This window comes from Neofelis nebulosa, chromosome 1, assembly GCF_028018385.1.
Source record: "Neofelis nebulosa isolate mNeoNeb1 chromosome 1, mNeoNeb1.pri, whole genome shotgun sequence".
NCBI lineage: Eukaryota > Metazoa > Chordata > Mammalia > Carnivora > Felidae > Neofelis > Neofelis nebulosa.
Genome location: NC_080782.1, coordinates 216,329,917 through 216,353,965, shown reverse-complemented (window position 1 = coordinate 216,353,965; position 24,049 = coordinate 216,329,917). Strand labels below are relative to the sequence as shown.

Genomic DNA, 24,049 nt, shown 5'->3' with positions numbered 1-24,049 from the left:
AACTAGACCACTTTCTCACACCATTCACAAAAATAAACTCAAAATGGATAAAGGACCTGAATGTGAGACAGGAAACCATCAAAACCCTAGAGGAGAAAGCAGGAAAAGACCTCTCTGACCTCAGCCAACTAATTCTTTACAACCGGTCCAGACTAGTGTTTGGGAACAGTGGTCTATATATAAGGAAAACAGAAAATATTCTACTTGCACCAAATTTGGAAATTCAGCTCTTAACAATTTCATTATGGTCACCATGGAAAACAAAGACTATATGTATACACATAATAAATGTATGTGATATTGGCCAATGGTATTTAATTAAGTCTTAAAAATTCATGACAATTTTAGATTATATCTGTGAAAAATGCCACAAAGCGGTTTTCACTTTTAATAAAGCATTACCTTTGACCATACACAAAGTATGAGTATTTTAAATTTTAAAATGTCCAGGCATATGCATAATAGCATATGCAGAAACCAATGAATGGTAACTTCTCAATGAAATCATTGATTGGTTTCAAAATGGTTAGAGAGTTACCATAGACAATCTTTTCCCTAGACTGCTAAGTCTGGCTGAAGAAAAGTTTTATGTCCACACTAAATGGCATCAGTAGAAAATTATGGCTTCTGATGTCTGCTGACCTTCAAATCTGTTCAGTATCATCATCATCCTCAACCCAAATTCATACCGTTCCTCTTTGCCTTTACTATTCTAAATATTTACTTTTTAAATAAGACTTCACTCATGTTTTTCATCCATGCAGCAGGTATGAACTCTCTCAATCTTCCACCCTGATTATCCATACATTCCACTCCTGAATGTATAGATAAACATGGGCTTCAAAGTTAATCAGGTTCAAAATCCAAACCAACATTTACCAGTTCTGTTACCCTAAGCTGATCTGTCTGGGCCCATTTCCTCATCAATAAAATGGCAATGTGAATGCCTACGTCATAGGATGCTCAAAACGATTTATGAGACAAGATTATAAAAAATGACCAGCACACTGTGCAAACAATAGCAGATCTCTGCTAGTCCTTCTTTACTTTTACTCCTTTCTATTCCTCTCTGCTCAGTCCACCTGGAAAATCCCTACTTACTCCTCAACAAATAGCTTTAAGTCATCTCCCAATGAAGCTTTCCCCATTCACCTCCTCACCCAAGCAAACCTCTTTAGTGCCCTCACTAGTGCTCTCACGGTATTTAACAGATCTATTATAATACATGATACATTATTAATAATGGTTTTATCTGTCTACTTCAACCCCTCCTAAAAGGTGAGCTTTCTGGAAGTAGGGACTGTTTATCTCTGCATTTCCAAAATCTAACAAAGTATCCAGTACATAATAGGTTTTCAAAAACTTGTATAATGAGATAAAAATGACCTTAAGAAGGTTCCCCACTTATCCAGATGCCTTTTGGAGTTTGTATGATTTGTGTACTACATTGGTGTCTGCTACTGAACAGAATTTTATTTGAAATAGGAAAATAAAATGGACAAGGACAGTCACATTTAATTAAGAAAATAACACATAATCATGTCTCTAAACATCCTGGACCAGATAAATACATATCCAAAAGTCTCATGGATGACCAAGAAAATGAAGTAAAAAGTCGTACGTCAGTAAATTTCATTACGTAAGTGAAGATAATCCACAGGTCCATATAGGAAAACATGAAGAAATGATTGAGTTGTTATACAAAGAAAAATAAAGAAACTCCCAATAAAAGAGTTAGATATTTTTCAAGTAGCTATTTGGAGGCCATCTCTCATCTCTGACTGGTTGACTGATTTCAATAAATACTCAGTGAGTGCCTACGATATTATATGCCAGTCACAATTCTAAGTCCTAATGATTTATCAGACAAAATCCTTATCCTTCTGAAGCTACATTTTAGCACAAGAAATAGACATTAAACAATATAAATCAGGAAAAGAGACAATAGAAAGTGTTATGTGCTATGGAGAATATTAAGCAGGTAAAGACAAGGATGTGTATTTATATACTGAGAACAGCAAATTTAGATAGAATAAGCAGGGAAAGATTCACTGAAAACGTGATTTTTGGAAAAAAACAAAAATAAAACTGAAGGAAGTCAAGAAGCCATGCCAATATTTAAGGAAGATAGATCACTGGGCAGGTGGAACAAGTTTGAAGGCCCCAAAGCAGGGATATACCTAGTGTGCCTGAGGAATACCCAGAAGGCCAGGGTACACAGAGCAGAACGTGGGAGGGGGGAGGAAGGGAGGAAAAAGGTAATGAGATCAGAAGGTAACATGGGGAACAGCTCATGTCAAGCCTTAAGGATCAACATAAAAACTTTAACTTCTCTCTGAGTGATAGGAGACATGATTGTTTTGAGAAGAGGCCTAACATTATCTTAGTTAGAACTGTAAAATGACCACTAGTTGTCATGTTAAGAATAGAATGTCGGGGCGCCTGGGTGGCTCCGTCAGTTAAGCGTCCGACCTCGGCTCAGGTCACAATCTCGCGGTCCGTGAGTTCGAGCCCCACGTCGGGCTCTGTGCTGACAGCTCAGAGCCTGGAGCCTGTTTCAGATTCTGTGTCTCCCTCTCTCTGACCCTCCCCCGTTCATGCTGTCTCTCTCTGTCTCAAAAATAAATAAACGTTAAAAAAAAAAAAAAAAAAAGAATAGAATGTCAAAGCCGTAGGTATGGAGATGCGTCAGGAGCCTATTAAAATAATCCAAGAGATAATGGTAGCTGGGACCAAAGTGATTAGTGACGGAGATGGAGGGGGGGGGCCAGATTCTGGATATACTTTCAAGATAAAGGCATTAAGATTTGTTGAGAGACTGTATGAAAGAAAGTGTCTACTGACAGATGAATGGATAAAGAAAATATGTATATATACAAAGGATATTATTCACCCACAAAAAAGAAGGAAATTCTAACATTTGCCAACAATGTGGATGGGCCTTAAGGGCATTATGCAAAGTGAAATAAGCCAGACACAGAAAGACAAAACTGTATGATCTCACAGAAGCAGAGTAGAACAGTGATTGCCAGGCTGGGGGTAGGAGAAATGGGGATGATGTTGGTCAAATTTTTAGTTATAAGATGCGTTAAGTTTTACACTTGACTTTGCTAAGAGTAGGTCTTTGAGTGTCTCACCAGACATATCCACACACACAATGTGAGGTGATGTATGTGTTAATTAGTTTGATTGTGGTAATCATTTCACAATGTGTATCAAATTGCAAGTATACCTTACATGTAAACAATTTTTATGTGTCAATTATACCTCAATAAAGCTGGGGGGTAAGAAGAGATGTCAAGGTTATTTGCCTTAAACAACTGGAAAATGAGTTCCCTTTTTGTTGAGAGTTAAGTCTGTGACAGGACTGCAGTCAGAGGAAAGGGAGGTCATAAGCTCTCTTTTGGTACATATTTTTCTAAAACTATGCCATGATAAGTATAATACATAAAGCCCAACCAAAGCAGTATGTGAATTCATAACAACTGGAGAGAAAAAAAAAAGGTCTCGTCTACAATTGGAAAAGAAGAATGAGCAAGTTGTATCAAAAAACACTCTTTCTTTGTTATCTTGCAGTGACTCTCAATTCTCAAGGGTTAATCACAAGCAAATCACTTTCTGCTGAACTCAGAGTTTTATGCTGCCTTATTGTTTGGTTCAATTTCTACTAAGAAAGCTCTTTGAATTTAGACAACATAAGTGGAAAAGAAAAAAGGAAACAAGAAAGACTGCTGGCAAATCAGCAGAATTTGGGAAAGAAAAGTATTGCACATTCAGATCAAAAGAAAGAGAGGAAGAGAATTGACATTCAAGAAAAAATGTCAGACATGATAAAATGACATTAGGAAGATAATTTTTACAATTACCCTTCCCTAAAATCTTCAAGCTGGCATGAATTTCACAGACTATCATATCTAAATTGGACTAGTCCACATTAATCTACCTGCCTTTACCAGCCATTGCCAAAAACAAACACACTTGAACCTCTCTCAAAATACCAATTCCCCTGAAAATCTTAAATTACGTAAAAAGTGAAGGCAATACTGACTACATCTGTATTTCCTCCACTTTAAGGTCACTTGAGGGGCGCATGGGTGGCTCAGTCGGTTAAGCATCCAACTTCAGCTCAGGTCGATCTCGCGGTTCATGGGTTCAAGACCCGCATCCGGCTCTGTGCTGAGAGCTCAGAGCCTGGAGCCTGCTTCAGATTCTGTGTCTCCCTCTCTCTCTGACCCTCCTTTCCTCTCTTTCTCTCTCTCTCTCTCTCTCTCAAAACTAAAATAAAAACATATTTTGGGGCACCTGGGTGGCTCAGTCAGTTGAGTGTCCGACTTCGGCTCAGGTTATGATCTCGCAGTCCGTAAGTTCGAGCCCTGCATAGGGCTCTGTGCTGACAGCTCAAAGCCTGGAGCCTGTTTCAGATTCTGTGTCTCCCTCTCTCTCTGACCCTCCCCCATTCATGCTCTGTCTCTCTCTGTCTCAAAAATAAATAAACGTTAAAAATAAATAAAATAAAAACATTAAAAAAAATTTTTAAGTCACTTGATTTATTTTTAACTATAGACAAGCATTAATTTATACAAGACTAGACAGTAAATAAAAGGGTAAAACAAAAACAAAGCAAAACAATAAAACAAAACAAAGCCAAAAGTCAAACATAGTTAAGAAACAAAACTCAGGCATGGCCCAATTGAGTATTTCTCCACTTTCTAATATAATTAAAATCCCCAAACTGAAATTCTTGCTGTAAACAGTGATTTCTTAAGAATAGTCTTCAAGTACTATTTTGCATTTCTTCAGTGACCCACTGATGTAAACCTTATCTCCCCTTTTCCTAATAAGATAAGCAGCTTTCTTTGTTCACATTCAACATAGCTTGTCAAAATCCTGCCCCAGTATCAACCTAGCCCTGGATGCCTCAGAGAGCACAAAGAGCTCCTGGGCTCATCACAGGTTTGCCAAACCAGGCTGTACATTTGGTTTCATGTCCTTAAACCTGAAGACACTGTGATGGTTCATTTCATATGTCCATTTGGCTACGTCAGTCATTTAAACACTACTGTGTAGGTATTTCATACCTGTGGCTAGTGCGTATTATCTTTAAAGAAATTTATCTTTGATAATATTGGTGGGCCTCACACAATCAGCTGAAAGGCGCTAAGAACAAAACCGAAGTTTCCCTAAGGAAGCAGAAATTCTGCCTCAAGAATAAGCTGCTGTCTGAAAGTTTCCAGCCTGCAGGCCCGCCCTACAAATTTTAGACTTGCCAGTCCACATAACTATTTAAGCCAAATCATCAAAATAAATAAATAGATAAATAATACATACTACTTGGTTCTGTTTTCTGGAAAATCCTGACTTATACAGATTTCTGCTTTAGGACCAGAAAATAAAGCTTTTAGGCATATGCCCTTGATTCATATATTATTCACTAATTAAATCAACATTTAAATATTTAACCTGGGTGCCTACTACAGACCAGACACTGCAGTAGGGATAGAGAAACAGATCAGTAAGATGACCTCACAAAGGTTACAAACTGATTCACAATCTTAAACCATGCATGCCTTCAAATTTTACTAGTTTGCTTTCATTATTTTATTTATCCATAAGCATATTTAATTCCTTTTAAAACTTACTAGATTTTTAGCTAGAAATACTTCTTGGATAATAAAGGTATGCTAATACTAGTTGTCAATGATTCTCAAAAGTTGACACATAGGACACTTTCATTCTTAGGCTCAGATTTTAAGTCAGATTATGGACCACATACAAAGCATGCTCTAGGCTACTTGCAAAAGCACATGGTTGTAAACCCCATCCATTTTCTCGTGTTGCTATATTAATATGTGGGAACATCGAAGTTAAGATCCACCGCTTTATACAATTATACTGAGATAACCAGAGTGCTAAGAATAATCCAGTACACATACTTTGCTAGTGTTAACACAGTTCATCAGTAAATTTTCGAACAAGGATGCACTAACTAAAAACTATTCTATGCATATAAAATTATAATCATATAGTAATTGGAATTAGAAATTTTGTGAAAACTTTCACTTTAACAATAGATATAACTTGAGAGGGGAAGACTTCATTTTAGTATCTTTATTTCATTTTCGTTGATGTAGTAGGGAGCAATGGAATTGAGAGGCTGAAAGAGGGCTTTTGCAGATATTTGACAGAGGCTGCCAATAAGAAACCTGTACCTACTCTTACACATTTTCCGTAGGAGCTGGTCCCAACCCTGTATCCGGAACACGGCACTTTTTAATCAAAATAAGTTCTCTCTCCTCTGAAGCTGCTGGCTGTGAGCAAGGGAGCAGAGGTACCTGAGTCATATCCCCACTACCCTCACTGACTCCACTAGTCCCTGCCCTTCTATGTCACCACCCTTCACGAAAAGGTGATATGATCAATCCTTATCCCTAACAGAGAAGAGTGTTGCTAACATGGCTTTTCAGCTACTAAACAGGAAAGAAGAAAAATGGAACTACTCTAGACAGGCAGCAAGATCAAGTAAACTCTCAAATATGAAAGAAATCAATGTCATTGGAATCTCCCCTATTCCAACATCAATACCACCTATCTCCCAGTTTATTTCTCCATTGTGATCCCAGAATTGTCTCCCTTACTAAATCATGAGCCTCTAGAGAGCAAAAAGTAGGCTTTATTCATCTTTATATTCCCAAAATATATTATGGGCTAAATAAGCTAGTAGTTAGTTGACAGGATGGATGTATATGGGGACAGATGGTTAGACAGACAGATGGCCAGCTGATTGAGTCCTCTGCTTCTGGGCAATAGATGGCTTCTGAGAAGAGTCCAGATAAAGCTGAAGGACACAGTCAAGGTTAGGCCAAAGAGGAAAAAGGGAAGGTATAGGGACAAAATAAAGGTTAGAAGCTGGGAAACCTGACTTCTGACTAGGGTGCTGCCCTTAACTCATTGTGACCTTTGGTCATCCCAAGTGAATGTATATGTGTGATAGAGGGCAGGGATCATCTATAGAATATATTAAAAATCTATAAAATGTTAAATACAGATTAGACTAGTTACCTATGGAATATTTTAAACAGATTAGATCAGACAACTCATAAAACATAAAGTCAACCTTCCATCTATTTAACAATATGGAATCATCTCAAGATTAAGCAGACAGACCAAAAACAGACAAGATTTTTGAAGCAAAATTCTGATCAGAAAGCTAACTCAGAATGATACTGAAAAATAACCACAGCATTTGGAAAATACCTATTAAAAAGTAATAACTATCATAGGCTCTGTATTCTTCCTTTGTAGCTCTTGATGTTAAACACATCAAATCTATAAATACAACTTCTGAAATGTGTTCTTTGATCTGAAGCTTCAGATATACCTCTTCTCAAAAGCTGGGTCTTCTGGGCACTTCAAGGTTCATTTAAGTCCAAGAGTTACTTTAACTTGTTCATCACTGCTATTTAATTTGCTGGCCCTAAATTGATCTCTTTTATGTTTAAGGAGTATCCTCAGTTCTGTTTTCTAAAATTTGGAGGAAAGAGACTTTTTTACCCAATGGATATCCTTTACCATTTTATTACTGTACTTTTATTAAATTATTTCCATGTCCAGTGATGTCCTGAATTAAGAGTTCTAAACTATCCTTGAATTACAGTTCTAAACAAATTTCGCCTTTCTTCAAATGAGCTTTCCCTTCCCCACACCTCCACACTCAATACATACTTCTCCCCTCAATACATCTCTTTCTGGAAAGTTTCCATTTCTCTTTAAAAATGTTTTTTTCAACTGAGAACAAACTGAGGGTTGATGGGGGGTGGGAGGGAGGGGAGGGTGGGTAATGGGTATTGAGGAGGGCACCTTTTGGGATGAGCACTGGGTGTTGTATGGAAATCAATTTGACAATAAACTTCATATATTGAAAATAAATAAATAAATAAATAAATAAATAAATAAATAAATAAATATTTAAAAAGGAAAAAAATCAAAATTTTTTTTCATGTTTATTATTTATTTTTGAGAGCAAGAGAGACAGAGCACGAGTGGGGTATGGGCAGAGAGAGAGAAGACACAGAATCTGAAGCAGCTTCCAGGCTCTGAGCTGTCAGCCCAGAACCTGATGTGGGGCTCAAACCCACAAACTGTAAGATCATGACCTGAGCCGAAGTCAGACACTTTACTCACTGAGCCACCCAGGCACCCCTGGAAAATTTCCATTTCTACTTGACTGTTTTAAAAGGTACAAGCAGGGGCGCCTGGGTGGCGCAGTCGGTTAAGCGTCTGACTTCAGCCAGGTCACGATCTCGCGGTCCGTGAGTTCGAGCCCCGCGTCAGGCTCTGGGCTGATGGCTCGGAGCCTGGAGCCTGTTTCCGATTCTGTGTCTCCCTCTCTCTCTGCCCCTCCCCCATTCATGCTCTGTCTCTCTCTGTCCCAAAAATAAATAAAAAACGTTGAAAAAAAAAATTAAAAAAAAAAAAAAAGGTACAAGCAGAAATACACAAATTATTCTAGATATAGAGACACCATACTTTTATACAAAAAAATATGTTTCTGTTTTGCTTTATTTCCAACAGCTTCCATAGGGTGTCTAATGTTTTGTTGTCGTTTCTGACTAATACAGTAAGTCAGTGTCACAATCATAGAGCTGAAAGGAATTACAGAAAACATCTAGCATAGAAAAACCCACATTTTATAAAGGAAGACACTGATGTCCTAAAAAGTGACATTCCTTGTCCAAGGTTTAGCATTGGTCATTAGTGTCTGCACCTGGACTAAAATACAAGTATCCTAATTCCAGACCAGACCCTATGTCTTCAAGCAACAATTTAAAATTATTGCCATGCCCTCTCCTGCTTGCACTCTATCTCTCTCAAAAATAAGTAATAAACATTAAAAAAAAATTTTTTTTTAAATGGGGCACCTGCGTGGCTCAGTCGGTTAAGCATCCAACTTCGGCTCGTGTTTCATGGGTTCGACCCCCGCCTTGGGCTCTGTGCTGATAACTCAGAGTCTGAAGCCTGCTTCGGATTCTGTGTCTCCCTTTCTCTCTGCCCCTCTCCTGTTGGCACTCTGTCTCTCTATTTCTCCCAAAAATAAATAATAAACATTAAAAAAATTTAAATTATTGCCATGCTCTTTTAAAAGATTATAAAAATTCGTCAATCTTTCCAGTGTGAGCTGATAGGCAATGAAACATCCCTATCTGACTTCAACACCCATTCACAAACACCTTATAATGTCTTATCCTATTTATTAGTTTTTTAATGACCTAGAGAACATAATGTCATTTAATTATTTCATGCCAAACTAGATTCTAGCACCAGTCCTTGATGCCCTTATATTATACTCCTCATAATTCCCTATTTTTTCACAAAATTTTATATTCCCTCATCCACTCCCAATAAGTTGTATTTTCAATACTCTCACATTTAATATAAAATCATTCAGTTTTTAAGTATGGAAGCGGATAAAACTGACCACTTCAATAAGCAAATAAGTGGAATTACTCATATTTCCTTCAACTTTTCTTCTGGATGGGAACATGTGGCACTCTGTCATTCTTTCAGTATAAAGACCAGTACTAATGAAAGGCACACAATTTAGCCAACAACTGAAAGTCTTACAAGTTGTTGAGGGAGTAACTCAATGAACAATCTCATGAACTGATGCTGGGAATGCAAATTGGGACAATCTGTCTTGAAAGTAATTTCAGCATAGGAATCAACAGCCTTAAATATATGCAAGACACTAGGCTCAGTAACTACACAATTAGAAAAAATTACACTAAGAAAATAATCAGAGAGGTGCATAAAAACTTATATATGAGAATATTTATAACTGCACTATTCATAATATAAAAAGTTGGAAACAATTAGAATACCCAACAACAGGGGATAATTAAATAAATTAGTGCATATGTGAAACATGCACTGACCTATCTACTTACAAATAAACTTTAAAAACAAATTCTTCCTGGCACTCTCCAATAAAAACAACTGCACTGATCTCTGGCATCTCCCTTTTTATCCTTGCACTTAAGTTTGCACCCTGAGCATAAGAATGATCTTGCTGAATCTCTAGCTGGCCTCTTCTCTATCATGTACTCCTACAAGCTTTTATTACGCTGACTTTGGAGGCCCTGGGCAAGTACTCCCTAAACTCTCTTAGATTACATCTGATGTACACCTTACCTGCAACACTCTGTAGCTTTGCTTATTCTTCTTGCTTGGCAAATCATGCCACTTTCTAAAAGCTACTTTTACTCCCTTACAAGAACCTATTTTACTTTAGGCAACAATTTCTTAGAGTGGTAATACTCACAGCTTAAATTTCATTACACAGTATTCTTTTCTTCCTTTCTGAGTTAAGGTGAGATAAAATTAACTTTGCTTCAAGGTTTAAGAATTTTAAACTATCTTGAAGCATCTGAAGACTCTGAAAATTACCACAAATATCAGGGCTATAAATCATTTCTTGGAGTTGGATTTCATCAATTTCCGATATCTAAATGACGAAGCAGCAATATAATTTAGTGAAAAAGTCAAGGACTTCCAAAGTCAAAATTGGTTTCATGTTCTAGTCCTGCCACTTACTAGCTATACGACCTTGAGAACTCTTTGGTCCTCGGTTTTCTTATATGTAAGAAAAGTAGCATCTAACTTCACAGGGTTATGATGAGAAATGGGACAATGTAATCAGTGTTTGGTACTTAGCAGACATTAACTGTTAGTTTACTTCCTCCTTAACCATTTGCATGCACATCATGCACTCAGTACATTCATGCATATCATACAGTTTTATCCTCTTTTCATACATGCAATGAATAAAAATAGAAAATATTACTAATATTATGGAAGCAGGAGGAGACAGGTATGAAATTTTTCATTTTATAAAAGAACTTACATTTGAAAAGATTAAGAGGCAGTGTTTTGGGGCAAACAAATCTGGAAAAAACTTGTACTGGCCAAAAGTGAATTAAAAAAAAAAAACTCCTTTATTTATTTTTAATGTTTATTTTTGAGAGAGAGAGAGAACAGAGTGCGAGTGGGGGTGGGACAGACAGAGAGGGAGACACAGAATCCGAAGCAGGCTCCAGGCTCTGAGCTGTTAGCACAGAGCCCAACACAGGGCTCAAACTCATGAAATATGAGATCACAACCTGAGCTGAAGTCGGATGCTTAACAACTGAACCACCCAGGCGCCCCCAAAAGTGAAAAAGTAATCCTCTACAAAATCTGAGTCAAAAACTCTATGATACCAATATAGACAACTTTAGTATCAGAAATAGATGTGTTAGGGGCACCTGGGTGGCTCAGTTGGTTAAGCATCCAACTTTAGCTCAGGTCATGATCTCACGGTTTTTGAGTTCAAGCCCTGCATTGGGCTCTGTGCTGATAGCTCAGAGCCTGGAGCCTGCTTCAGATTCTGTGTCTCCCTCTCTCTCTGCCCCTACCCTTCTCTCTCTCTCTCTCTCTGTCTCTCTCTCTCAAAAATAAATATTTTTTAAAAATTAAAAAAAAAGAAATAGATGTGTTGACACTTAGAAATGAGAATGAATGAGTCAACAGTTCTAAACTACATGATATTCCATGTAGTTTAAATAGAATAGTACAAGTTTTCTAGAATGGAGGGAAAGGCTGAAACGGGCTACCCTGAATCAGTTAAAGGAATATACAAACTGGGTATCAATTCAGAGCCTTTTTTAAAACTTCTATTTAAAATTCTTCACAGGGGTGCCTGGGTGGCTCAGTCGCTTAAGCGTCCGACTCTTGATCTCAGCTCAGGTCTTGATCTCAGGGTCATGAGTTCAAGCCACACATTGGAAAAGGGGTGTCAGTTGAGTGTCTGACTCTTGATTTCAGCTCAGGTCATGATTGCAGGGTTGTAGGACCGAGCCCTGCATCAGACTCCATGCTGAGTGTGGAGCCTGCTTGAGATTCTCTCTCTCCATCTGCCCCTCTCCCCTACTTGCGTGCTCTCTCTTTAAAATAAAAAAATAAATAAAAATAAAAGATTCTCTCTCTCTCTCCCTCCCTCTGTCCCTCTCCCCTGCTCATGTTCTCTCTCTCTCTAAAAAAAATAAATAAATAAATCTACTCTTTAAAAATCTACTAATTTTACAAAAACCATATATTTAGAAATATTACTAAATACTATATAGTAATAAAGTTTTTGGTGAATAAAACTGTAACATCATTGTATGTAGGCAGTATTTGAGGGGAAAAGTGCTGTTTGTAGCACCATCTGTAACTGATTTCATGGCTGGCTTAGTTCTTATCTCCTCAGTTCTATATGCCTGCTATACAAAACTAATTTTTTCATGTTTATTTATTTTTGAGGGAGAGAGACAGCATGACGGGGGAAAGGGTAGAGAGAGGAGGACAGAAGATCCAAAGTGGGCCGTGCGCTGACAGCAGAAGTCGGATGTGGGCTCGAACTAACAAACCAGGAGAGTATGACCTGAGCAGAAGTCGGACGTTTTAACTGACTGAGCCACCCAGGCACCCCCAAAACTATTTTTTCAGTTGTGATGGTGATGATAGTTATTGTGAAATTCCAGAGATACCAAAAGGAAGTGGAATTATTCTCTGGAAGACCATAATAAATTACTTAGAGGAGTATGTGATATTTTACCATATCCCTGGACATAGGCACTTCTGTTCACTGACCTGGTAAAACTATAACAAACTTGAAATATAATGATAAATACAGAACAATTGATGAATATCTCTCTCGCTCTCTCTCTCTCTCTCTCTCTCTCTGATTTCACAATCCCCTGACACTCTCTCTTGGCAGATATTGAAAAACAAAAATAAAGCCAAACCAACAAAACAAAAAAGTGCATTGCTGAAGCTGTAGGAGAAATGCCACATTCTCTAGTGGACTAAAAGCAAAGCCACTTACTCCAAGACAAGGAAATCTTTTACTATCATACTTCATCAGCTACACAAGAGGAAGATAAGGAAAATGGGGACAAGTTGGGTAAGAGGATAAAAATGAAACTATTAGGATCCAGAGTTGTGACCCAGAATGAAGTTTCCCATGAGATAAAATGTTATACACACAAGGCTTCTTAGAGAAATGGCTGATTCTAGGACAGGAGCAAGAAATATACAAAATAAGCCTAGAATGCCTTATAGTGCCAGAAGTAAGGAAGTGCTCAAAAAAACTCCACAATAATGGGGTATGTCAAAGGTATATGGGAACCAACTGAAAGAGATACCAAGGCCGAAGGAAGAATAATTTAAACAACAAAATAAACAATACTGTTATAACCCAAAGTATAAATATCCATGAATCCAGGCCAATATAAATACATGATGGAATAAATAAATAAATGGGGGAGAAGAGACAAATCTCCTGTGCAGAAAAATTCCAAATACTTTCATAAAGAACTCCACCCTCAAGGAGGGGAAGCGTAACTCCCTACTCCTTAAATGTACGCCATACATAGTGACTTCCTTTCAAAAAGTACAGTAGGGAAAGGGAAAGGGGAAAAAACAGCTAACTTTACAGTGGAGAAACCAGACAAATGCTATGTCATCAGATTAGTTCAAGGAGAACCTAAATAGTGAGAAATCATGTTTCTAGTACGTGCCTTCCATATGGACAAATTCCAGTGGAGAGGCACTACAAAATATCGGAATAGCATTCCTCATATCTGTCAGGCGCATCAAAAACAAGGCAAGTCTGAGAAACTGTCGGCTAAGAGGAGCCAAAAGAGACATGAAAACTACATGTAATGTGATCTCCTGGATGAGATCCTGGAATACATTAGAAGGGCTGTAGGTAAAAACCAAGAGATTCTGAATAAAGTAGGGACCCTGGTTAATAATGTATGAAGCAACAATCGTTTGTTAATTATAAGAAATGTACCATACTAACACAAGATGTTAAAAGGGGAAACTGAGTGTGGGTACATGGAGATTCTGTGTGCTCTCTTCTCACTTTTCTGTAAATCTAAAAGTGTAGTTGAAAAAACATCTAATTTTAAAAGAAAAAAAATGTTATATGTGATTAGATTTTCACGAGAGCTAATAATGTTTATTGAATCCCTAACAGCATTTAGATAACATTCAGAGCACATAAGACAGTGAAAATGGAGTTCCTGAAATACTCTGTCTTACACTGTGAGTTACATAGACCTGTGGGCTAAGGGAATACACACCATTTATAAACTAGTGTTTGGTAACACTGCTTGTAGGAGACTATGCTTTCAAATTTCTCACATCTGTGAAATTCAAATCATCTTACAGCTGAAAATAGATAAAAGTGAGTGTGTTGGTCCCAGACCTGTTTGCATTCACTGATCCATTTCCCGGCTTTTCCCTACTCTGTTCTTTTGGGAGGAGAGCTGAGTCCTGCAGGCTCCTGTGTCACCTGGCTCCAGTTGAGTCTGATGAATGGGGCTCAATGGTGGGAGACAGGAGGGTGGGAAAAAAGGGAAGTCCACGGTACGTCTCCCCTTTCCTCTGCCTTGTAGCAGCTCTCACAGCAGCAGCGTCCCGAGGCTCCAGCAACCTCCTGCACAGACCCCCACGGTCTAGTTACAGAACAGTGGTTATGAAAACACCTCTTCCTTTTGGGGCGCCTGGGTGGCGCAGTCGGTTAAGCGTCCGACTTCAGCCAGGTCACGATCTCGCGGTCCGTGAGTTCGAGCCCCGCGTCAGGCTCTGGGCTGATGGCTCGGAGCCTGGAGCCTGTTTCCGATTCTGTGTCTCCCTCTCTCTCTGCCCCTCCCCCGTTCATGCTCTGTCTCTCTCTGTCCCAAAAATAAATAAAAAATGTTGAAAAAAAAAAAAAATTAAAAAAAAAAAAAAAAAAAAAAAAAGAAAACACCTCTTCCTTTTGACCCTGCAGCCGGAGAGCACTAGTGGCTTTTTCCTGTTCTCAGCCTCTGCACTGCCTCACAATCCCATCTTCTCAACAACTCCTTCACCTGTAAAACCAACTCTCTACATTCCACTTCCTTTGTTTTACATAATTTAAATGTGTCTGTTTTCCTAGTTAGACCTTGAGGACACAGACAGGTTGGAGGGCAATGGAGATGGAATATATTTTGAGTAAAGGCAGAGTAAAGAAAACAGAATTCCGGGGTGCCTGGGTGGCTCCGTTGGTTAAGTGACCGACTTCGGCTCATGTCATGGTCTTGCAGCTCGTGAGTTCGAGCCTCATGTCGGGCTCCATGCTGACAGCTCAGAGCCTGGAGACTGCTTTGGATTCTGTGTCTCCCTCGCTCTCTGCCCCCCTCCTGCTCATGCTCTGGCTCTCTCTCAAAAATAAATAAACATTAAAAGAAAAAAAAACTGAAAAAAAAAAAAAAAGAAAGAAAAGAAAGCAGAACACCTTTGGAGCTCATCCACACATCAACTGTGTGGCCCTGGGCAAATTATTTCACTGCTTTAAGCTTTGATTCGTTCATCCATCAGTGGGGGATTATAACAGTATCTACGTTTCACAGGGTTATTACATGGACTAAATTACTTCATGCATTTAAAGAACTAGCCTAATGCCTGGTACAAAACATTTAGCTACCACCACTATTACAGCTGCCATTATGGCTTCTAGACTCCAGAGGACTGTCCACTGTAATACAATCTTAACTGGTCTTGCCCTCTTCTGCTTCTCTATCCTCTACCCTTCTTGAACAATGCCCTAGGCTTTATCTTCCTGAAGCCCACTACTGATCACACAGCTCCTACAAAACTCCAACAGCCTATAGATAAGGTACTCGTTCCTTAACCTGCCACTCAGGTATATCCACAATCTTATCCCAACATATTTTCCCTTATTTTTTCCCCCTTAATATAAGCTACAGTTGGTTTTCTCTCTTTCTAGCTTCTCTCGAAAAATGAGATATTTTTCAAGGCTCTTGAGGAGAAACCCATGTTTGATTCACCTTTGTACTTACTACAGCACTTAGCCTCAGTACTTTACCTAATAAAATGGGACTCCATATCTCACATTTAGGTAGTTTTGCTTTTGTCTCTCTTGCCCGAAGAGACATATCTAAAACATGTTGCTAAGGCCAATATCAAAGAAATTGCTGCCCATGTTTTCTCTTCTAGGAGGTTTAAAGTAGGACAGCACTTAATAGAATCGGTCTTGCATTAGGTATTTAAATTTGATCCAATTTACCTTCTCGAGCAGTGACAGGCAAACTTAAAGCCCATAGGCCAAATGCAGCCCTCCAACTATTTTGTTGGATAAATAAAGTTTTATTGGAATAAATATTTTTTGGAATACAGCCATATTTATGGATTATCTATGGCTACTTTTGGCTTTACAATGGCAGAGTTCGGTAGTGTAGTAGCGACCCTATGGCTGCAAAGCCTAAAATACTACTTAGCCCTCTACAAAATAAATTTGCTGACATCCGTCCTTGAGAGTGGCAATCCTGGTTTATCCATATCCTCCCCACAGACATCTAGTATATAGCTTCCATATATTTGGTGTTCAAAAAAATTTTTTTTTTAATTTTTTTTTAACGTTTATTTATTTTTGAGACAGAGAGAGACAGAGCATGAACGGGGGAGGGGCAGAGAGAGAGGGAGACACAGAATGGGAAGCAGGCTCCAGGCTCTGAGCCATCAGCCCAGAGCCCGACGCGGGGCTCGAACTCACGGACCGCGAGATCGTGACCTGAGCTGAAGTCGGATGCTTAACTGACTGAGCCACCCAGGCGCCCCCAAAATTTTTTTAATTAAACTGAATTGACAAACTTTAAAAACAGAGTTGGAGACTGTGTTATTGGAGGTAATAAGCAATAAAATTACCAAAACCTGGAAAAGCACATCAGAAGTCAGAGTATTATGTATACTCTGACTACACATACTATTACTTATATTTTAGCCCTCTCTTTACCATTAAAAAGTGAAACAAGAGAGTCTCATTTATCTTATTCTTTTTTATTCCTTAGGGCTATCAGTTCATAATTCTATAAAACATTTCTCTCATCTTCTATTTTTTTCCTATCCAGTTGTTTTCATTCAATTGCTAATTTAAACATTCAATAAAAATTTATGGAGCAGTAACCAGGTTACTGGTACTATGTTGAGAGCTGAGAGAATGAGGATCCTTAAAACTTGGTCCCTGCCTATGAAGGCTATCTAATCTCAGTTTAAAAGACATATTTCAAAAAGGAGAAGCACTATTTAAATACCAGCAAATCAACAAGTGGGTCAAGTCTGGTATCTGTTACTGTCACCTAATTTCAAATCTTCACCAGAAAAAAACAAAAAACCAAACAAACCAAAAAAATTAAATGTTCCACTACTATGAATCCAAGTATTTCTGAAAATTGGGAAAACAGCTCACTCCATCACAGCTCCCACTGCTGGGGGAGGGGGAAAAAGAGCATCAAATTTGTTTACTAATTCCCTAAGGCATTCTATTCTTCCAAAACAGCATAAGCAGTAAATAACCTTCTCAATGAATATAAGTTGCCTGAAAGTGTTATAAAATGCTGAAACTTCTATGGAGACTATAACACTTAAGTTCAAGTTAGACAACAGCTGTACCAGTGGGAAATTAAGAAGGAAAAAAATCATTCTGCCTCAGAAAGAGGCAGAACTGGCGATGCAGAGAGTAAAGATGGAGACTATTCACTCATACCACAAATATTTATTTAGCATTTACCATATACATATACAAACATTTACTCAGCATGCACCAGGCCCAGTGCTAAGTAAGACAAAGACTCCTGTTCTCCCTCAGAGGCTAACATAAAGGAGAAATCCTACAGAAAAAACACATTCATCAATGTCAGAATCAAACATTCATGTTTAAGTCACTCAACAGTAATAAAGTTAATAGCTGTTATTTAATAAACAATTAAGTGACTACCCTGGGTCAATTACAGTGCAATCACAGAAGCATAAAAAAGTTCTTGCTCAGAAGACTTCACAGCCTGGGTGCTTATACAAAGATGAGTAACTTTTTAAAGTTTATTTATGTATTTTGAGAGAGAGAGTGCACATGCAGAGAGAAGGGGCATAGAAAGAGAGGGAGAGAGAGAATCCCAAGCAGGCTCTGCACTGTCAGCATAGAGTCCGACACAGGGCTTGAACTCAAACTGTGAGGTCATGACCTGAGCCGAAATCAAGAGTCAGATGCTTAACTGACTGAGCCACCCTAGCACCCCAACGATGAATAATTTTGATAGATGAAATATTTCAAAAAACTGTACAACTTTCTGAGGAAGTACACAAGAGGAAACATTACTAGGGAAAGGGAACTTGAGTCAGGCAAGGCTTCACATCAGTAACCTGAGTCTTACAAAATGAACAGGAGTTTGCCAGGCAAAGAGTTTCAGACAGAGGAGAAAACCACAACAAGTGAAGTCAGAGCACAGGGTACAGTGCAATGTGGGGAATGGAAAACAGGGTTGGGGTAAGTTGTTTGGGGGTCAGTTGATAGAAAGCCCTGTATACCACCCTGAGGAAAGTTTGGACCATAGTAAACTTATAAAAAGGTTATAAAAATAACTGATGGCAGTGTGAAGTTTAAAAAGGATAAAGTACCAGAAGCCAAGAGGACTGTTTTTTAAAGGCTATTACAATAGGCCAGGGGAGAGATGATAAAGACTAACAGAATAGCAGTGGCAAGGTCAGAGGAAGAAATCAGAGATCAGGATAACGGACTAACAGAAGAAACCTGGAGATAGAGAAGAAACCAGAATTGATAATGGCATTGTTCACGATAGGGGAAAGAAGAGAATCAGCTCGTATGGGGAGAGGACATAATAAGCTACATTTTAGGCAGCTGAAGTTTGTATTTTGGTTTGTAGGACTCAGTGGTGAGACAAGTGGAAATTCGGATTAACTCCATTCACTGAGAGAATAGTTCCCATTCCTTTCCATTCCAGAATAACATTTATTCATTCAGCAATTTCTTTTTGGAAAGCTTATCACATATCAGGCACCCTTATAAATGCTGGAAAAACACAGACAGCAAGCAAAGTCCCTGCCCATGGAGCTTAAATTTCAGCCTCCTCTTATCATATAAAGTTAACCTCCACTTATGATAACAGTGAGGGAAAAAATCAGATAAAATTAAAAATATGGATATACAATATGTAAGTCATGTGATTTCTTCAAAGGGAAGCTTCAAGGTAAACATTTTAATCAAATTGCAATGAAAAATACTAGAAGTGATTTGTTTTGGTAATAAGTAGTTAATGACTTACATGTTTGATAGGTTTTCGTTTCCAAGCTGGCCTATACTGAAATGTGTATAGGCTTTTTGGGAAAGTACTGAAAACTGAAGGCTATCATTTCATACAAACCGGGTTTTTTTCAAAATGCTTTAAAAATTGGTAATATTCTCTTCCTAACATTCAAGTTTCTTCTCTACTTTTTCATAAGAATCAGTTTTGCTACAAAGCAAAATCTGACCATGACCTCTATTAAAGAAATAATTTTAAGCTACTATTTTATTCAAGGTATGACATGGGTATTTTTGCCTATATTTTTATCTTTTTAATCTCCTAAACTGGTTATTGCACATTAATTCCTAGTCTCTAAAGGGAAGTTTACCTGAGAAAGAGTTATTTAACACCTACAGCTGCTTTAGTATATTTCAACAACTTTAAAATAAATTGGATCTTTTTAAGAAACAATGTAAAAAATTTCTTGTTCAACTCCTTGATATTTTATTTTTTACTATTTTATTTCCTAAGATTACCCATATGTCCCACTCCTGGGTTGTTTCTTTTTTCCTAACACTTACTCTTTGTCAGCTTCCCATCACTTTCAGTACTTCCAAGCTCTCCCAAAATTATTACTATCAGTTCTCTTATCTTCGAACACATCATTGGTCATTACCTGGACCAATGATTCCAACATAAGCAGAACAGATCCTTAGGGACATTTTGAAAATCTGTTAGGACCTTTTGGTTGTCACAATCATTTGGATAGGACGGAGGGTATTTGGTGGATGGGGAACTATTCATCCTAGAAGTCCTAAAATGTATAAGACAACCCTGTATAACAGAGAACTGTCTGCATCCCTCAGGATTTTAAAAGATCTGCTGGGCATTAAGTAGGTGAAAAGTTAATTTATGATCATCTTAGTCTAAACTTTTATAATATAGTATATATAAAACATATCGTTTTTGTGCTATTTTAAAGAAGACCAAATTTTTCAGAAGTGCAACTATTATTTATGTAAATTGAGGGAAGCATCCACTTTGTTGTGTTCAAAATTTTACCAAACATTGTTAACAATTTGGGAAAAATCAGTTTGTCTAGGATGATGGCCCTTACGGTATCTGAAATGCCAGAATGCATGTGAAATCAGTCTGCATTTATAGTTGTCACATTCATAGTGATTCTTTGCAATATGCCAGCAATTGATTACTTCATTTTATCTTCTAATATAATCATGTCTGAGCATTTACATACCTAAATAGCAAACCTGTTATTTTCTAATAAAATATTTCACCTTTATGTTTCAATTAAAGCACTACATTGGTTGTTTTTTTTTTTTTTTTTAATTGATTTATTTTGAGACGGGGAGGGAGGAAAGGAGAAGGAGAGAGAGCGAAGACCGAATCCCAAGCGGGGCTTGATCTCACGAACCCGTGCAATCATGACCTAATCTGAAAACAAGAGTCAGACGCCACTTAACCAACTGAGCCACCCAGGTGCCCTGCACTGCGTTGACTTTTAAAAGTTATTTTTATGAGTATATTTCATTGTCTATGATGATCATTTTAGGATATTACAGAAGACTTTACAAAATATTTATTATAAAAAAGGGGGCACTAGGTAGGACAGGAATCACTTTAGAATCACTGGCCCACACTTTAGCCTTCATGTGCCTGGACTACTGAAGACATCTAACTGATATCTTAAATTCTACACATACCCTCCTCCAAATGAAGTACCTACAGATGTGAAAGATCACCAATATTACTTCTATCTTCAAAATACCAGAGCTGCCAACTGCCTTGCAAGTCGGTCCAGTACTGAGATTTCTACAATTCTCCATAAAGAGATTCCTCTACCTAAGAACTTACCCGGTCTACATCACAGACTGAATATTACCCTCAAAAAGCCTTATTTCTAAGAAGTCAGCAAGTCACAGTGGAAGGGTAGAGGGAATCCTAGGTCTGCCCCTTACTTATTATGACAATGATCCTTGGGTAAGTTACCACTTTTTTAATGTTTTTATTTATTTTTGAGACAGAGAGAGACAGAGCATGAGCAGGGGAGGGGCAGACACAGAATCTGAAGCAGGCTCCAGGCTCTGAGCTGTCAGCACAGAGCCCGACGCGGGGCTCGAACTCACAAACCGTGAGATCATGACCTGAGCTGAAGTCGGACGCTTAACTGACTGAGCCACCCAGGCGCCCCTACTTACCACTTTCTGAATCTCCTCATTTCTTAAATGAGAAAAAGAACCTTCCTCCCAAGGTTGTGGTATGAAATGACTCAAACAAGTAAGAGCTCAGAGCTTACTACTTCAAACTTTCACCTGTTTTGTTTACTCACCTATCCCAAGGCCTTAGAATAATAACTGGCACCTAGCAGTATTCAAGAAGTGTCTGTTGAATGAAAACACATTGCTTCCGGAAACCTTCCCAGGCAAGCCCAATCTGACCGCTCCAGAAATGTATCAGTTAATCAAGTAAGGATAACTGAGTGCCCACAAAGTGAGCGGTTACTAGAAGAAAATCCCCAGTCCCTGCTCTTAGGAAACTTAGAAAAATACCGGAAAACGACAGGTCAACATAAAAAATGTCATAGTACAGTAGTCAACAAATGGTATGGGACAGTTAAGTGCTGTGCATCTAAAGGCAAGGTCTACATCACGGAAGGCTGGCACAGCATGGAATGCCACGTGAAAAAGAAACAAAACAGCCATGTTTCTAGACTTCTTCCACTCTTCTTACACAAAGCCTGAGAGAACTCTACAACAGCCAAACCTGTCACTTCTCTGCTTAAAGCTCATCAAAATGGTATCACTGCCCTCAGGATATCCAAACTTGTTCACGTGTTTTATCAGATACTTCGCATGTTCTAGCCCCCGCTTATATCTGGCAACTGCACGGATTGATAATGTAGCCACTAGCTACATGTGGCTGAGCGCTTGAAAGGTGGCTAGTCTCAGGTAAGATGTGCCATTACTGTAAAATACACACTGGATTTCAACGACTTGGTACAATAAAAAAAGGATACAAATAAAAAATACCTCAACAATTTTATATTGATTACATGTCAAAATATCAATGTGGATACACGGGGCTAAATAAAATACATTGTTAAAACTAAATTCACCTGGGGCACCTGGGTAGCTCAGTCGGTTAAACATCCGACTTCCGCTCAGGTCATGATCTCCCGGTTTGTGAGTTCGAGCCCCATATCAGGCTCTGTGTTGACAGCTCAGAGCCTTGAGCCTACTTCCGATTCTGTGTCTCCCTCTCTCTCTGCCCCTCCCCCGCTCTCTCTCTCTCTCAAAAATAACCATTAAAAAGATAATTAAATTAACTTCACCTGTTTTTCACGTTTTAAAAATGGCTACAGAAAACTTAAAGATCTGTATGTGGCTTGCATTATGCTTCTACTGGACACTTAACTTTTCCCAGCTCTGCATTTTAGCCTGAAGAAACCACTTGCAATTTCCAACTGGGCCCTGTTTCTCTGGCTTACGACTCTGTAGACACTACTACTAGTGCCTGAAACACTTTTTCCTCTTCCTTTCGCTGAGTTATCTGCCACTCATTCTTCAGATCTTAGTTTTTAACCATCTTTCTCCAAGAAGCCCCGCAAGGCTGGAGTGGGGTCCACTCTAGGCGATAGATAGGTGAATCCATCCTACCTAGGATGATAGGTGATCGGCGAATCCATCCTACCGTACTTACCACGCGGTATCTGCAACTGCCTGTCTCCTGGTCTATCTCCCCGCAAGACTGTAAGCTCCTTGAGGGAACGGAGACTACACACGCCTACTCGTCCACGCCCGGCACGGAGCACAGCTCGGCGCAGGAAAGAGGGGGTGGGACAAGGACGTGAACGCCGGGACTACCACCGTCGGAAGGGAGAGAGGGGTGAGGAGTGACGCACGGCCTACAGGAGTCCGCGGGGTGCCAGCAGGCAGGCCCGGAGACGGGCGGGAACGGCCGGCGGGACTCACCAGTCCGTGGTCGATGTCCGCATCGGCCCTTTTGGTCGCCGGCGGCGAATACTCGGCGTAACGCAGACCTTCGCCGGCAGGAGCGACGCCGCCACCGGCAGCCATGGCAATGGGAGGCGGGGAGGACTCCGGGCTCCGGGGCGTCGCCTACGAGACGGCCGCAGGGACAAACTAGTTAGGGCGGTTCACTCGCGGGTTTAGTTGGCGCCGCCCCCCCGCTGCCCCAAAGGAGGGCGTGGCCCCAGAAGATCTCGTTCTCACCCAGGCTGGGACCGTTTCGTCCCAGCGAAACCTGGGGTCAGACTCCGAGCTGAGACCCCCTAGGACGTGTAGGGTTTTTTGTTTGACGGAGATTCGGAGGCCCAAAGTCAAGGTTGGGCCTCCTGGGCATTGTGTGGTGGAGCTGGCTCTTCCCCAACCCTCCTTCCTACCAGGGGCCAGGACTTAAGCCCTATGATCTGATGTTATTCTCATCAAATTGCTATTCAAGGGAGACCCGGAGGCTCCAACTGAAATGCCTATAGGTCTCTGACCCACACCAGACCTTTCTTCCCACCCGCAACTACAGATCATACTTCTGTTTAATGCCGCAATTCTCCAACCCATGAAAGCAATAGAAGTGGTAATTTGCATATTCTACCCTTCGCTCCGCATGGACGGTTATATTTAAGATGAAATTACAAAGAAGAAACATAAGCAAGGAAATAAACCTCACTCCCCACAAATGGTTTTGTGCTGACTTGGATGTAGAAAGACCCATTTTATTATTAATGTTTAAGTGAAGCCTTTTGGTGCAAAAATTAACCAACAGATGAAGCCAGTGAAAGGTTTTCCAACTCCTGAACCCACTTGGCCCCTCTTTTGCCGTTTGTAACCATTGGAAGAGGTGTGAGTTCTAGTGTATGGTCTATCATT

At 39.3% G+C, this 24,049-nt stretch overlaps 1 protein-coding gene across 1 annotated transcript in view; it reads right to left on the bottom strand.

Annotated features, from left to right (window-relative positions):
• The window catches only part of DNAJC15 (DnaJ heat shock protein family (Hsp40) member C15), a 70,767-nt gene extending 47,480 nt beyond the window's left edge, over window positions 1-23,287 (bottom strand). Inside the window, exon 1 of the mRNA XM_058684341.1 lies at window positions 23,135-23,287. Coding sequence (XP_058540324.1) covers window positions 23,135-23,239 — 105 coding nt within the window. The 5' untranslated portion in view covers window positions 23,240-23,287. The remainder of the gene's footprint in view (window positions 1-23,134) is intronic.
• Between the last annotated feature and the right edge of the window lie 762 nt (window positions 23,288-24,049).